Source organism: Canis lupus, chromosome 20 (genome assembly GCF_048164855.1).
Source record: "Canis lupus baileyi chromosome 20, mCanLup2.hap1, whole genome shotgun sequence".
NCBI lineage: Eukaryota > Metazoa > Chordata > Mammalia > Carnivora > Canidae > Canis > Canis lupus.
Genome location: NC_132857.1, coordinates 45,084,967 through 45,102,880, shown reverse-complemented (window position 1 = coordinate 45,102,880; position 17,914 = coordinate 45,084,967). Strand labels below are relative to the sequence as shown.

The 17,914-nt window shown below is 38.7% G+C and overlaps 1 protein-coding gene across 1 annotated transcript in view; it reads right to left on the bottom strand.

The window, feature by feature from the left end:
- Positions 1 to 17,914, bottom strand: part of THSD7B (thrombospondin type 1 domain containing 7B) — a 725,689-nt gene that overhangs the window by 373,423 nt on the left and 334,352 nt on the right. Inside the window, exons 7-9 of the mRNA XM_072789046.1 lie at positions 13,308 to 13,499; positions 11,343 to 11,577; positions 2,976 to 3,091 (exon numbers count right to left, since the gene is read on the bottom strand). Coding sequence (XP_072645147.1) covers positions 2,976 to 3,091; positions 11,343 to 11,577; positions 13,308 to 13,499 — 543 coding nt within the window. The remainder of the gene's footprint in view (positions 1 to 2,975; positions 3,092 to 11,342; positions 11,578 to 13,307; positions 13,500 to 17,914) is intronic.

Here is a 17,914-nt window from a genome sequence, read left to right as displayed (position 1 = left end):
TGGGATGAATTGGCAACATCTCAGAGATCTGGAAAATGAGAACAGCATTCCTGGGGGGAATGCAGGTTCCTGTGGATGCACGGGGTCAAAACGGAAGGGGCATCTGAATACAGTGTGGGCTTCACACACAACAGGTGCAAAGGCTCAGAGCAACTGTGGAAATGCTTGTGAGGCAGTGCTCTAGGCATTTTCCATATAGGTAGGTGTGACTATTAACCCTGTTTTATAAACAAGGAAACTGAGGCACAGAGAGATGAAGTATGTATCCCCATCACAGAGCAAACTTTGAAACTCAACCCTGTCCATCTGGCTCCAGAGTCTATGTTTTTAGCCATCACACTCTACAGCTATTGACCTGGAAAAACACAATGCATTGAAGAAGCTGAAAAACAGGTCATATGTTTAGAGTTCAAACTGTATTTGTACACGGATCTATTTTTATTAATCATGAAAAGGAAACTGCATTACCATTCAGGGGTAGCTACTTACAACTCACATTTTTGGGGACCATCCCATAGTTACTGAATCAGAATTTCTAGCTATGGAGCTGAAAATCTGCATTTTAGTAATGCTTCTAGGTGATGTGGCAACAATAAAGTCTGAGAACCACAGGTTTAGAGGTACAATTTCCTTCAGTATTCTCCTCCCTCTCATAGTCACCCTAATTAACCCATGGTTATTTAATAATATATTGGTCCCAAGGTATAAACTAAACATGAGGGTAAATAGGATTGAAATGGAAAGTTGGAATAAATCTGAAAATTGAATCTTTGCTCCTCCAGGTCCCCTGGCTGCCAGGCTATGAAAAGAATTATCTAGGCTTGAAAAATTGGAGGCAAAAAAAAAAAAAAAAAAAAAAAAAACGACCACAGAGGCTTAGAACTATTTTCATTACTATGCCAACCATTTAAATAACTAATTGAAATCTGGAAATTGAAGCAAAATTTAAAATTGCTAGAAGAGCAATTATTTCACATGCTCTATGATTCCTCCATCCTTAGCCAGTGCTAGAGGACTCTCAGGCAGCAGAGAATTTTCTTGAATGTAGAATACATGAGCAGCATTGAGCAAGAGCAGTAGCCAAAGTAATCTCTGGCCACTAGGGTGCACTGGCTCAACAAAACTAATATGCCTCCCTCAGTGTCAGGGGACCCTGACAGCTCCAACACCAATATCTGGCTGCCAGTGGGGTATTATTTTAATTCAGTCTTTCCTTTCTTATAATCACTCAAGAGAGGAATTATGCTAATTTCTCGTGAGGAAGAAACTAAAAGTTACAGCTGAATCTCAAAACTCCATAATCATAGGTTATTTTGTTTTCTTGCATTTTCCCAATATTTATCTTCATTTATCTTTGAATATTTTTCAAGTACATTACCATTAAAATTCCAAAAGTCAGCCTCCTAGATGCTGTCTTTCAAATGGTTCAGAGAGATCATAGCTTTTCTGTCCCACTCTGTCTGGAAGTGACATTACCCTGGTTACTGGACAAACCTAGTTCATTCAGTTTGCTTACTTTATATCCCCACTCAGGAAAATGAGTTTGGAAAAGTTTCTGGAAGAGACTGTTATTTTATACCCCAAAGACCAGAAAAATATGCCACTGTAATTGTCAAAGCTCTTTCATATTCAAAATATATATTTTAATGCTCTCCATAAGAAAGCTCACTGGATACTATATTAATTCTGTGACAGAAGATCATTAAGAAGATGAAATGACATGGTTATGAAAGCCTTATGCAAGTTCCCCAGCACTGCAATATAAGACACTGATGACGACAATCTTTTCTATCCATCACTATCCCTTTGCCAATCGCTGGGGGGAGGGAGGGGGCAGGAGGGGGGCATCAGGCAGGTCTATATCAATGTTGGTCATAATTTCACATCACCCCCTTAATGATGTGTGAGCCAAAGAACATTTGGGGGATCCTAGATGCACAGTGATAGAATTTCCCAAGGAGATGTGTGAATGCTCTCAGTCTCTGGGGCAGGTTCTCCCCTCCCAGGACTGCATCTGTACTTCTTTGCCCCTTTGTCCAGGAGAGGCTAGTACAGCCTTGTCCTGCTTGAGAAGACATGACTAGCCAGAGATGGCAAGGATGGCTGGATGAAACCCAATTTACTCTGGGCACTAGGGTTATAATTCTATGTATCCTTCCTTTTCTGGATTTGCCTTTTCTTACTGTGGTGATGGTAAGATCCACAGGGCTAAGGCTAGGGTAGAAGACTATGGAAGAAGAACCAGATTATTAACTCTAGGTTTTAGATGGCAATGGAGCTTTTGGACCAGGAGTACTTATATCTCCACATGGACTAGCTCATCAGAGGGAATGCAATAAGCATGGAGGGAAAGACCTGTTCTAAGAAAGAGGGTCATTTTACAAAGTGTTCCTGGGTGATTTTTTAGGACTTAGGTATTAAGTATCCTGGATCACTGCCCTCCAATAACACCCAGGTATATAAAGTATCACCATTTATAGTAAAGAAACACAAATCTTATATTGTCAATTCCTGTGCCTATTCCTTTTTACATATTTATCCTCTTTCTTCCATAGGCTTGTATTTTTAGTGATGTAAGCACAGTGCTTAAGGCCCTATAATCTAATATAGATGTCTACAGTCAGACTCCGAGCACACAGGAGCCACAAAGAACCTGTTGGTGATGAGGCTTTATAAGGAACCACATATGAATGGCTATTTAAAACACCACAACAGGGTTCCCAGAGGATGAGCACTCCTGCAACGCATGCCAGTGAAATTATGGCATACAGTAACTGAATATGTTTTCCCTGCCCAGTCCTGATAGATCTGGAAATCCAAGACTTCATTTACAAATTTTACCAACCTTGTTTCCCAGGGGGACATGCAAATGGAAAAGAAAGATGCTCCCATTCTATAATCTCTCATTTATTTAGCACTGGGGAAAACAAATCAGGTGCTTAGAAAGTAAAGCAATATAAACTGAATGCACCGACCTGGTTGGCACGACCTTGGGCAGGGCGTCCACTCACTGAAAGCTGTCACAATACAGTCTTTTTTGCAGGGAAGAAGACAAGGACGTACGGTTTCGGGCCGAGTCGAATCTGGACACCTGTCAATGTGAAGAGACAATATCAATGCCTCCTGGAAGAAGTAAGTGGTTTAGCAGAGAACTGTAGGATTTCAGAACAGAAAACATTGAGGCCCTGTTGTTCGTTTTAAGATGAGGAAGAGAGAGCCCAAGGGCTCCCAGCCAGGGACAGAGCCAAAGGCAACTTCAGCTCTCTTGACCTAGAGACCAAAATACTTTTCAGTAGGCCGGGAAAAGAGCAATTCCTGAAACTAATGAAAGGGAATGTCTTCATAAGAAAGTGTCACCATCAGCATCAATTCAAATGACATTTATTTTTTTAGAATGAACATATCCGATATATTTTTTGAAAAGCATTATATTCAGGGTAATATATCAAATCAGTGATAGTCTACAAAAGGAATAGAAAAATACAAGGCAATACATGGACATATTGGGAAACAAAAATCATTGAAAACCACTTACATATACTTTACGTCTTGGATAATGAACAGAATTTTAGAATACTTAAACAATTGGCAGGTATCTCTTTAGAACATGTGGATTGATGAGCTGGAGTAAGGAAAATATGACAGATGGCAAATGTCAAATATACTAACTAGCATTAACAAGAGAAACACTCAGTTCTGTTTTTTTTTTTTTTTTTCTGATAATGAATGCTCACACTTGGGAGGAAAATACTACAGTCAATTGATTCAGAATCACTTGGAAGAACTAAAGTCTCAGAAAATGGCAATCAAGCTTTTGTTTGTTTTCTTGCCTACTTACTTGTTTTATGAACACAGAGGGCTAAAACTACATTGATTATCTTCTAAAACAGTGATATGCCAAAAAGAAAAACAGGAAAGCATTCAGCAACATATATTTGCATTTTAAATTCTGTTCCCAGGGAGTTCTTCATAAAGCACATAAATGCAGTGTGGGTAAAACTTCACAGCACGAGCTCTGGTAATAAGTAGGCAGGGCTGCATAAGGGCTTTGGCTACCTTCTTCCATTTATTCCTAATGACAAAAGTAAGAGGCATTATAACCTTCATTTTCACATGATAAACTAAGGCACTGAAATAATCAGTAATGGACCAAAAGCCACATGGAGACAGACCATTTGATATAAATTATGATAGAAAAAAAAATACCAGTGTAGCAAATTCAGACAATCAGCAGATCTTCTGGAAGGAGAGAATAGAAAATAGAGGAGATAATGAAGATATGATGAATTTAAAAACAACACAGAGCTGATGAAAGGATGCCAGTTCAGATGAAAAGTCCACCAATGGTTTACAAAATGACCAACATGCAAACACAGAGGTTGTCCAGTTTTCAAACACCAAGAAAAAGTAAGACAATAATGGATGTAGAAGAAGAAGAAGAAAAATTGGTCATCCAAGAATCTGGCGGACATCAGATCTCATCAGTTTAGATAGTTATCAAAATGAAAACATTTTCCTGGTTTCAAAACTTTAAAAACAATATGTAAGCCAAACATGGAAGACTGAACTTGACCGTGGAACAGAATGTACAGGACACCACTCGTGCCACCATCAGGTGAAGACAGAATGGACAAAGCAGGAGTGGGGAGGAGGAGAGGGAGACACAGTGAAGGCTTGGATGTCCTTATCTGACAAAGCAGGTGAGCTAAATATAAATGATCTAAATATAAATGAAAAAAGAATAAAGTTCTAAAAAGATTAATCAAAAGTACTAATGTAACCTACCAACAGAAAACCAACAATCTGGGAATCGAGACAGGAATTAGTGTAAGTGAGCTAAGGTTCATTGCTTTTACAAGAGGGAATCAAGGGATGGGCATTTTATTATTTTCTTAACTTTTTTTAAAGATTTTATTTATTTATTTATTTGAGAGAGAGAGAGAGCATGATGGGGGCAGGGAGAGCAGAGGTAGAGGGCGAAGCAGACTCCCTGCTGAGCGGGACAAGGACACCAGCTTCTATACCAGGACCATGGGATCATGACCTGAGCTGAAGGCAGACACTTAACTGATTGAGCCACCCAGGCACCCTGCAATGGGTATTTTAGATTGATAAGTGAAGAGATGTATGAAAGTTGTGTGAAAAATGTATCATTTAGAGTTAAGAGGTAAACAGAAAGGGAGGAGGAAGAAGAATATACACTTGTGCTTGCTGATATTGACATAAAGATACAATGGACAGAAATAAACCAACATAGTGGCCGCCAGTGGCAGGACAGGAGGCAGAGAGGGTGGGTGGGAGCGGGGCTGTGAGCATCAGGCTTCTCTTTGTTATGTATTATGTATCTCCTTGCATGTTGTTATGATTTGTGAACCATGTGAAGTTTTGCCCAGTAAACACACACACACACACACAGAGAGAGAGAGAGAGAGAGAGAACACAGAATAACTGTTAAAGAGTGGCTGTGGTTGTGTTTGAGATGTAGGATACTAAATGCAGCAGGAGATAGATGGGACCTATCGGTTGCCATCATTAATCTCTCTGTATTATTTTACTTCTTTTATGGAGTATATAAAAGTTGGATAAAAATAAGGTGAAATGGAGGCACCTGGGTGGCTCAGTCAATTAAGGGTCTGCTTTCAGCTCAGGTCATTATCCCGGGGTCCTGGGATCAAGCCCTGCATCAGGCTCCCTGATTAGCAGGGAGTCTGCTTCTCCCTCTCCCTCTGCCACTCCCCACTGCTTGGGCTCTGTCTCTCAAGTAAATAAATACAATTGAAAAAAATAAGTTGAAATGGGAAGTGCATGTACTCACAGAAAAAGAATGCTCAATAAATTAACTCTTGGTGACATTAATATTAATCATACTTAATATACACAGAAACGCTATCAAAGAGATCAATGAAACAATGGAAAGAAAGAAGAGTGTCTTTGTGAGAATCTAGTGTTACTTAAGCTATTCGGGTAAGGAAAATTTATGTCATACTTTACTAGAGATAGCAAAAAAACGCTAAAATCATTCCCAAGTCCTTTATTCCTACTCTGAGAGCTACTAAAATTAAATTGAGCTGCTGTTTATGGTAACTTGTCTCCAACAGGGCCTGGTGTATGGCTGGAAATGAAAGTGTGACTTGAGCAATACCAGCTTCCTGTGTGCTCAGTGGGGCAGCAGGGTCCCTGCACCAACCAGCCACTTCACATTCACTGGACCTTTGGCAAAATAGCTTAGAAGCATTTATGGCACTGGCTTTAGGCTTTCTGGAGAGGAAGGCTGATCCTGTAGGGATTTTGCTCACTTCAATTAGGAGTAGGTGTTAATCTCTCTTAGGGAAAGGATATTGTCTACTTGATTTACCCTTAATTAGCATCACTCACACTAAATACTTCCTGGGCATAATGTCAGCTTCTCATAATACAGCCCCTTTCTCTCTGTGTGTTCTTCCCTTAAGTCCATAAGAGAGAAACTGTATCATCTCCTCCCTTGCAAAGATCAAGCTCAGGTTATATTGTTTTTATAGAGGCCACTAACCAAGGGCTTTCCTGGAATGTGATTTCTGGTCTGATAGGAGCCAAATATTCTCTTGTCAGTGAGAACTGTTTTTTTGGTTCATTTCTTTTGCCAGTAAGTTTGACCCTTTCTCTAGGGGTTCAATTTCTCTTCCCTTCTATTTACATGATGTCTACTCCTTCAAGAATCATCACATTTCTTACTTTCATAAGTTTCTTCTTTGTCTTCAAAAATACTCTCTTTGCCCATTAGCAATAAACATGCCTTCCGTTTCTAAAAACTCTAAGGTTTATTTTCTGTATTGTTGCATTGACATTGACCAAAAAAGGTTTTTCAACAACTTTCATGCTGTTTTCTTGTGTGTGTAGGTCTGTGTGCCTGTGTATGCATGCACAATACATAGACTAATTTTTAATGATGGATTCCATCTTATATCTTCAAAGTGCCATATTTTAAGCTCAGTGTAAATATATAATAACAGTAAGTGAATGATTGAATAGTATTCAATGTTATTGGAGCCCGAAGACAAAAAAAAAAAAGAAAAAAAAAATCCCTGGGGATATTAGGCTAATTTATCCAGCCATTTCCAAAATAAAATTAAAGCCTTAACACCAGGAAACATATGAATTCACTTTTTAGTTAGTAAACAAAGTATGGTCCCTTGGCTTTTGTCATAATTTATACCTAATTTCACATAACACTCTGATCCAAGATAGCCAGTGCTCTCAATAAAAGGATGAATGTATTTCATTTTGGCACGTATATTTCCCTGGACCAGCACTGGAATGTTCCATAACTATTATCTCATTGTCGCCCCACAGCCTTTAGCTCCTTATAAACACTGTGCTGAAATGCATCAAACTGAGCTACAGAGACCTGCCATTTTCCAGTTGTGCCTCCATAATCAAGATGCAGAGACAATGCTCCATTTCTTTGATCAGTACCCTGACCCAGAACCAACATACGTCTCACTCAGCTAGGCGGGGCAAACCTGCCAACTTTGTCAACATTAAACGTTTAAACGGAGCCCTGTTTTATTGTATCTCACACAATGCCAGGTGTTTTCACATTAAAGGCAGAAAGTGCCTTATCAGGACTTTTGGAAGGCTTTGAATTGTGTGTTTTTAATCTTTTTTTTTTTTTTTTTAATTCTTTGTACACTGCAACTGAAAAAAACAAAAAAAAAACAAAAAACAATGAATAGTGAAACAAGACCAAACAAAACCCCAGAACTATCCCAATAAACTCTCACTTCTGTTCCCCTTGTGCCCTGGCTGGTTCTCATTTTCTGATATGATCAGTTCTATTACTCAAACAATGGTAACATTCTAACCTATACAATTGCATAGAAACCAAACACCAACCCAGGGAAGCAAGAACTTGCAAGGAACTCTGCCTCCCAGTGCAGTGGGCTTGGAGATAAAGTACATTATATCAGCCCATCCATTCCGTGGAGACATGCTTCTTTCTCTGTACCCTGAAGGCCCCTCCTTCTTTAGGATGTTCCCTCCTCCTTTTCTGTTTCCACTCCTACCCTGAGGACTTCACAAATGGCAGGGAATCTTTCTCCACTGCCATAGCTTTCACATAAAAAAGAACCAAAAAAATATGTTTTTTTGAAAGGGCAGAGCAAAGGATATTTTCTACTGCTAATAGTTTCATTATCTCACTATGTGCTTCATGGACACTAGGTATTAACTTCTTAGTTCAATTAATCTCCTTAACCTATAAATTTTTAATTAATTTTCCTAAAGTCAATTCAGGTGCCTCATATTTAGCAGAGTTGTTTGACTACATACAGTAAGAATTCAGTCTCCAGCCTCATTAGCAGTGTAAAAAGTGATTAGCAATACCTGTGTGTGTGTGCGTGTGTGTTAAGACATCTGTGCAATTCATTTTTCTGTGACGGTAAACCGAGCAAAACTGGATGGTATTCACAATAACAACATTTATGTGCTTGGGCTTTTACAAAGAAAACAACAACAATAAAAAAACAAACAAACAAAAAAAACACCTGTCATTTGAAGTAATTATAAGAATAGAAAACAGGCTTCTTGAACATAACGGTCCAAATAGGCCTTTATGTTACAATTTATTTGGTATCACTCTCAATTCTAATATCCCTTTGCTAAGAAATAAACAAACCATACTCATATCAAGTGGATTTTTCTTGTCCCGATTAAGAGCTGAAAAGTTTTGTGTCAGGGAGAAGATCAGACATCAGGCATACAAAAATTTCACATCATGATAAGGAGTAATAGTTTGCTGCATTTTATGGAGAGTTTACTACTATACCTAAGCCATATTTAATTTTATTTGTATATTCAAGCTAATATTTCATGCATCTTTTTTAAGCAGCTGAAAATTTACATCATAAAATGAACATTATCAAAGCTGCAATCCTTTCCAAGATAAAAGGAGTTCTCATGTCTACATAATATCTTCATAAGCCTTCTAGGATTTTCATAACCAAGTGAAATAGATTTTCACCTGAGCCAGGTGATATGTAAAACATATTGTCCATGTCTGGCTATAACTACCATTGATTCAATCAGTCCATGTAGTGCTACGGACACTGGGCAAGTTGCAAAACACAACTGACGTAATTTGGTATTCCACATTTGGTATGTCCACATTGTGCACAGCACAAGCAATGTAGAGTCAGGTCTAATGCAGAAATAACATTTATGAATTAATAAGAGTAGCAGGTAATACATGTGATCTAGTCATTACTCTTTATGGCAGTCCCCTTTGCCAAAATGTATGATGGCAAATAAAGTAATTTTTCTTGAACAAAGGATAGACATCAGCTTTTCTCAGTACTCTGCAATTCATATCCAATCCTGGTTGAACCCTATAGGCTTCCTACACATAAATCTAGTTCATTCATGAAGTCCTTTTTTTTTTTTTTTTTTTTTTAAGATTTTATTTATTTGACACAGAGAGAGAGAAAGTGAGAGAAAGAGAACACAAGCAGGGGGAAGGGCAGAGGGAAAGGAGAAACAGGCTTCCCACTGAGCAGGGAGTCTGAGATGGAGCTCAATTCCAGAACCCTGGGATCATGATCTGAGCTGAAGGCAGATGCTTAACCAACTGCACCACTCAGGTGCCCCTCATTCATGAATTCCGAGGTCATTTATGGTACACTATATGCCAGACATTGTGCTTAAGTCTGCGGTTGCAACAATTAAGAACATCCAACTCCAGCCCTCTAGAAAGCCACCCTTGGAGGAGAGAGAGATGAGGTCTCCTGGACTGTGCTTCACTTCAAGTCATATCATCTTCACTTGCATCAGCAGAACCATCTGCACATCGGACCCTCCAACATGTGTATCTGGTCAGTCTGCGCTACTTTGCCATCCGCCGTTCACTTCTCTTAACTAGCTCCTATGCCTTTCCTTACACAGCTTTTGTAGTTTCCACACCAGCGTGGATAAGGCCCAGAGCCTAGTATCAAGGTGCCCCAAGGTGAAATCAATCAGCTGTTGGAGTTGCCCAGGACAGCAACACAAATTGGATTAAATTAGGTGGAAGAGCAAATGTTGCCAGGAAGGGTAGGGGCATACTTAGCTGGACAGGACCAGGGCCTGATGCTGCCAAGGATATGTTCTGCTTTAGTTTGTTTCTTTCTGAGCATCACTTTCACTGTCCTTGCCTGCTTTTTTCTTCCAGGACCATGTCTGGGGCAACTGTCAATTCATATACTTAGAGCCTCATGAATAGAAAGAAGAGAGGGTTTCATTTTCCCAACTGGGAAATTCCTGGGGCAGAGCTCTAAGTTGCCTTGTTTGTGATACTAGACAAAACACCCTGAGCATGTGCATCCTGGTGATGTATCACTGCTGTGGGGGGGGGGGGGGCGGTAGGGGGAGGGAGGCGGTGAGGGGAGGTTTCTACCTTAAGGAGGAGACTAGTTGAAACACATCCACTAGGAAATCAGCACAGACAGGACAGTTACCCAGTCACTGTATACTTCCTAGGTCCCTTACATCTTCTTTTCCATGAGGCTTCCCACAAGGACAGAGGAAAAGCCGTGTCTCCTCAATTGGTCGAGAGATAAAACTCCCACAGCTGAGTTTCCGCTTGATTACTCCTTTTCCCCTATCACTTGCAACTGACTCTGACCCTTTTTGATCTCTATAACCTAGTTCCCATGTCCAAATTATCCTACTGATTTTTTTGTTTTGTTTTGTAATTTATATCTTCAGGGACGCCTGGGTGGCTCAGAGGTTGGGCGTGATCCCGGAGTTCCGGGATCGAGTCCCACATCAGGCTCCTTGCATGGAGCCTGCTTCTCCCTCTGCCTGTCTCTGCCTCTCTCCGTGTGTCTCTCACGAATAAATAAATACAATCTTTAAAAGGAATTATATCTTAATGTGCAGAGTCTAACATGTATGAGATTGCAACCTAGTTACAGGCATGAACAGGCATAAAAGATCAATGGAACCTAACAAAAATATACCACAACCCCATACTTTCAAAGTGGAGGACGTACCTTCACATTGTCCTAGTCCTTACATGATCTAAAAAAAGCCAAAAATACTGAGACAAGGTTGATAAAATGTTTGATTAGTTAAACAGATTCAGTATTTGTGGGCCACGTTTACTTTCCATGAACTAATGCGTGTATTGTAACTTTATTAATGATCCATATTATAACGGTTTCTACCTTTGTTTCTGAGAGAGATTTTCTAGTCTTTAAGACTCAAAACAAACAACATTCTTTCCCTCTAGCATACACTGAAGCATATTCGTTGCTTGATAAATGTTTTTGGCTAAAAATACTCAACTATGCAATAATCATACGCATTTTTCAATAAATTATCGGTGATACCTTTTTGTCATCACTTGTCCCACGTGACTCTTGACACAGAAGACCCTCCGCGTCTGAATGCCCACACCACAGGTAGCCTCTCCATTCCAGCCAATGGTTGCATTAAGGGCAGTTACCAATGTGTCTTCAGAACAGGGGCCCCAAGGCAATGTCTCCCAGTAGAGCTGCATACAGGAATGGTCATTGCATGAACGATACTCTTGGAGGGCCTGACTAGGAGGACATGGTTTTCCACCTGCGAAAATCAAAATTAAAAAAAAAAAAAAAAAAAAGACATAGTTGTTTCTGTTTATTACCATGTTTCTGTCATTTTGTCGTTCTTAATTTTGTTATTTTTGCTGTTTTAATGGTCCAAAAGGATGGTGTTTTTGACACAGGATTCCAAAGGCCTGAGCCTCTGTACCTTTCTGCCCACTCTGGGGCCATGGTCCTTTTGTCCTGAGTAACAATCTAAGGACAATATGTTTCACTTTTCCCTCTTAAGTAATAGGAAGCAGTACATATTGATTAAACCAAAACTAAAATCAACAACAACAATAAAACCAGATTCTATTTCCCACCTTCAGATCATGTATCTCTGCGATAAACTCCAAATAAATCTGCTTTTATTTTAGTAACATGATGACTACATAAATTAGCCAGTTACATGTAGTAGCCCATGACCTTGAAGTGATATTAGGTCAAACATATGCATTTATACTCACATTACCTATATATGGCACCTTTTTCCTAAAACAGCATTATTTTTCTCAGAGAATCATTTTAAGACAGCCATCCTCCATCAACCAATACATTCGACTGCAATTTGAGAAGTCCAGAAGTATTTCTTAAAGTTTGGCAGAAGAGAGCCCAGCCTTAAACTCTGAAATAATATCTGACAATGTGTTATCCACTGGCAGGGAAACCAGACAGATGTGCATCCTTACACTCTTGGGTGAGTCAGACAATCAAATTTCATTACTGTCTTTTCTTTCATATTTTTATATCCATGTAAAACTGGCATTTATCTAAAGTATTGATTTTTCCCCCACTCTTCCACCCTATGATGTTTTATTCAGTGGGCCAAATGCTCAAAAAGATTTGTGACCTTGGTTTTGTTATTCTTGTTATTTTTTCCCATTAAATTCTACTGACTTTTTTCTCCTTCCAGAAATATAAAAGACAAGAGTGGGAAGCAACTGCACTTTAAGAATATGAAAATCTTCATTCATCTTGACCCTGGCCCCATTTTTCAGGATCACAGAACAGAATCTTGTTTCAAAAGGAGCTCCTCACAGCCAGGGGCCACACCACCCTGCTGTTCTAACTGAGCCATAGGCAGAGGAAGCCAAGGGAGAGCCTGAAAGAAAGGACATGCGCGTTTGGGGACAGAGACCATCACTATAAATGATAGAAACAGCTGCTCCTCCAATTTGTTCTGATGTCACCCGTTTACATTTCCATAGCACATTTTAGCTCCTTCAAAGCCATTTTCAGAGCCTTCATCTTCTTCCCTCTCACAACATGCCAGCATGACAGAACAGGAAATCAGGCCGATGTTAGTGGCAGTTCCTGGTTAAGAGCCATGTCTCTTGATTTCTAATTTGGAGCTGTTTTTACCAGATATATTTCAATTATATTCCCAAATGTATGAGCTACCTGAAGCTGGATATGTGTCAACCAAACTCTGTTTTGTTTTTTTCCCCTCAAGAAAGTATAATGAAAAATAACATCCATCTGACTGCCATGGCCTGTACATGGGGTTGGGCTAAGGCAATTCCTGTAGATATGGGATCCATTCTAGATAAACTAGAGGATTTTAGACAAAAGGCATACATGGAGATGAAACTTAATTCTTATTCAGGCAATAGAGCTATCATCCATATGTGGCTACATCCGCAATACGACTTTTTCAACTGCCTGCTAGAAAAAAAAAAAAAAAATTTAGCAATAGACTCCACTATTGAACCCTTTACTATTACTCACCTTCTCCAGCCAATGCCAGGATAGTCCTTGACCTGGTCTGTTTCCCATCCGAGTTTTTGTTTGAACAAGACTGGGAACAGGATGACCACTCTGTCCATTCACTCAGCACACAATCCATTCGGCAGGGAATTTCACAAGCCATCCTTTCAGGAGGAGGGGATGCTGGGCAGAGACTCCCTGATACATCTTCTCCTGTAATCAACCAGATCGAGACAGATACTGATTAATGCACAATTGAGGACAGTCCAAGGAACATTTAGGTTCGTTGCTTCCTCTATTACTTCAGTTTAGCGGAGAAGACTTCACCTGGTGTCTAAACCAATAAAGTGTGAAAAATGATGGTTTCTTCCGCAATTCATAATATTTATGTCAAGCAAACCTGCCAGGAGATCATTTGGCATTTAGAAAGGTAGATACCACAGCAAAACTCTCATTTGTCAACCTTCCCAGGGACAAAGTGGGCTTTTTCCAGGAACAATTTAGCCATGGATGGCTAGAGATAGACATGATTGACGTGCTATTGACAACGATGTATAATAAGTATATGTTTTCCACAAGACAGAGGCCAGAGTAGTCTGTTGGCCTGAAAACCTCAATTTATGTTGAACATTCTATTTGATGCTATAAGGAATTAGATCATTCTAATTACCTATTGGATGCTTTTACCTCCATAAACATAACTTTAAACAAGTTTATCACATGATGATACTTTTGTTCTATTTGTACATAGTGGTAAATAATCCCAAATCACAATGGAAAGGGACTTGTGGTTAAAATTATATAATGTGGACACATAGGTTGAAAGCCCATCTGAAATTTTCCCTAAAATATTTATTATTCCCCCTCTGAATGATCCGATGAACTACTCAAACCAAAATAATTATATATATAAAATAATGGGGGGTAGTTTTGTTTTACAATGGACAGATGTTAAGACTAAGGGGATCATTTCTAAGTTACTTTTCTCTATCTCTAACTACAATAATTTTAAAAAATCCTCTTTTAGGTTATTTACTCACTATTCTTAGAATTCTAATGTTACTCTTTACAGATAATAGTCCAACTCTCACCATGTGCCCTGCTCACTGTCTCCTCATAAAAACAGACATGTAGAATAATGATTTCACTTATAGTTTGAAGTAACAACACATAATGTGGAATGGCATCTATAGGAAAGGCGGTTTCGTCTGTGTGACTTTAAGCCCATGGAATTCTCCTGTCATAATATGCTTGACACAAAAAATAACTACAAAGGGGACTAGTGTTTATGGGGCATCTCCTTTGTGCCAGGCACCATCCTCGTAAGAAGCGCTTAGAGACAGATTTAATCCATTTTGTTTTATAGATGAGGAGTCAGCGTTTCTGGAAGGGAAAACTTGCTCAGGGCACACAGGCCTGAGTTGGGAATGAAATTAAAACTTTCTGACTCCAAAGCTTCTGCTTTTCCCATTAACCACACTGTGTCTAATTCCAAGGAGATGGATATTCCTTTGCTGAGGAAGTAAATAAAACCAGCCGACAGTGAGCAAGACTGCCTGGAGGAGAAGACAGTACACTGTTAATATCTGCATTCATATTTGCAAATGAGGCCAGGCTCATTGCCCCTGAGGTACAAATAAAACTTTTCAAGCATATTATGAGAAGTAATAGAGATTCTAGCAGATAATCAAGCTGAAAGACCAGTTCCAATCATTCTCTTTTCAGTCTTAATCTATTTTCAGGTTGAGTCCACACTATATGTTACACACATAAACACACGCACACAGATATTCTCTGTCTCTCTCACACACACACACACCCCGATACAGCCGAAGGGTAGTCTTTCCAAGTCTGGAAGCAAGGAGACCAAACAAATTCCCAATCTGCATCTAATCAAAAGTTAATTTCCACATTTGTGAATACTATTAACACAATTCTTATACAAAACACTCTAAAGCAGTGTTTTGCAAATGACATTTCTGAGGAATAACAGGGATTAGTAGGGCTCTTACAAAAAAGTGGGAGAAAGCTGTGAGTACTGAGTTAAAGTAGTAAAACTGGTTTCCTACTGAAGAAATACTCAGTGTTGAAAATACCAATGTATAATGTGAATTTCCCTGGGTGGAAATGGTGGGTAGTGTTTTTCAGCCTTATTTGACCAATGACAATTCTTTTTTGAGGAGAATGTCTCCTATAAGTGGTATTTTCATGAATGTTTTTAGAAAACCCTGCCTTCAAGAGTGATAAAACAATCGAGATCTATTTGTTGAGCAAGTACTATATCCAAGATGTATGATGGGGCAAAAATTGGTGAAACTATTTACCTCCTCCAAGTTCACGATTCATAAGAGATAAGATACAAACATATACAAAAGAAACTTAGTCCAAAAGTAAATGCCAAGTTGCAAAGGTGTGTCTCAGACAGAAAATTCTGTAGTAGCTCAGGGAATAGAGGGTCCTCCGGAGACTAGCATGATAGTAGAAGGCTTTCAACACAGAAAAAATAGAAAGGTAAAAACTTGGTGGCAATGAAAGAGGGTACTTCAGGCAATGAAAGTATTAATAAAAGTATGGTGGTAGGAAAATACAATGTATTTAAGAGATAATAGGGAAGGTGCATGAGAAGAGAAAACCCACATTGGAAGAGTGATGTGACATAAAGTTCTGAATGACTTAGATGGACACACAAGTTCTGTCATCTTTCTGCCTTCCTTAAAATCCCATTGCTCAAGTTTGCCATGACCCCAATTTAATATCCTTCCCAGCCACCATTCGGCACCCTCAGTATTCATGTCAGGAGCTCAAATGCTTTTTAAAACCTAAGCTTTCGTATAAACTGATATACCTATTTCCTCAGAGCAGTTAAATGTCAATTCCCACCAACATTTTGATAGCTTGTCTATACAGGTTAATTCAGACATGTGAGCAAACAGATGAGATTTTCTTTAGGGAAACCAAACCACTAGTCATAAGCAGGGTCTGTAATTTGTGAGTGAGCTGCACAATGGGATCCTAGTCACAGAGTATCCTAGCTGTCAAGTGTCTAAAGGTGAATCCTAAAAAAATTAAATAAAATAATAAAAAAAAATAAAGGAGGATGCTAGCACCATATATCCTCCTGAATACATCACTTAACTTATTTGAACCTCAATTATTTGTAATAAAGAAATAGTAAGACATTTCAGGGATATTCTAAGGATTATAAATCATTTATGTGACCTACATAGCAAGGCATCTAGCACATGGAGGACTCTTAATATATACAAAGCTTTAAAAAAAAGTTTGCAAAGATATATGCAACAAAAACCTAATGGTCTTCTTTATCTGAAAAATCTAGAGATTTATGTCACAGCCATGGAAAACACTTGCTTTGCCACTCATATATGTGTACAAATAACAACCAACAGCTTCACAGGCGGGTTCACATAAACTATAAAAACTATTTATAATTATCCAGATCATTTTATTTATATGACTGGTGAATCTAAACCATTAAGAGCCAAAAATAAAGCACTTGAGCCTGAATAACCTCATCTGCCCATCTACATCAGTATAATTATCTTCCCATTGTACAGAGAGAATCCATCTCAAAAGAAGAGTGTTTATACTTTCCTGTTTTCATTTTCTCAGATGGATCAATGAGACCAACTGAAATCTCAGGCAAGCATGGAAAATAAAGTGGCACATGGGACAGAAACGTAGCCATTAAAAGTGATTTTCACAAGCTCTGATAATCTAATGTCATAATAAAATAGAATATATTTAAGAGGGAAATTGAATTCATCTTTCAAGAAGACTGTGAAATTGCTTCCAGCCCTCATCAGCCTCCCTAGGATCAATAATGACAAACTCCACATTCTCTCCTCATAGAGTAGACTTATTTAAACCAATTGTGACTTAGAACATGGAATATGATGCTGCTTCAATGTGGCCACTCAGTATTTTTTTTTAATAATTTAACAAGGTGAAATTCACATTATATTAAATTAACCATTTTAGAGTAAACACTTCAGTAACATTTAGTAAACCACAATGTTGTGTAACCACCACCTCTACCTAGTTTCAAAACGTTTTCATCACTCTGAAATAAAACCCTTTACCCACTAAGCATATTCTCCACATTACCCTCTCACCTCAGACTCTGGTAGGCACCAAGCTATGTTCTGTCTCTACAGATTTATCTATTTTGAGTATTTCATATCAATGGAATCATATAATTTCTGACCTTTTGTGTCTGGCTTTTTTCACTTACCATAACACTTTGCAGGTCCACCCATGTTGTACCACATACACTACTTTATTCCTTTTATGACGGAATAATATTGCATTGTATGCATATACCACAATTCATTCATCCATTCTTTTGGCTACTGTGAATAGTGCTGCTATGCACATGTTTATATATGTACATGTCTGAGTACTTGTTTTCAATTATTTTCAGTATATGTTTAACAGCAAAATTTCAGGGTCATATTCATCATTCAGTTTTGTTTGTGATTCTGGGGACTGTGGCATAGATGGCCAGATGACTAGGTCTTGGCCATAGCTCACACTACTGTCCTCCTGTCTACCCATTCCCAGCTAAAAGCAAAAGTACTTAGATGAAAGAAAGATTCCTGACATTTGAA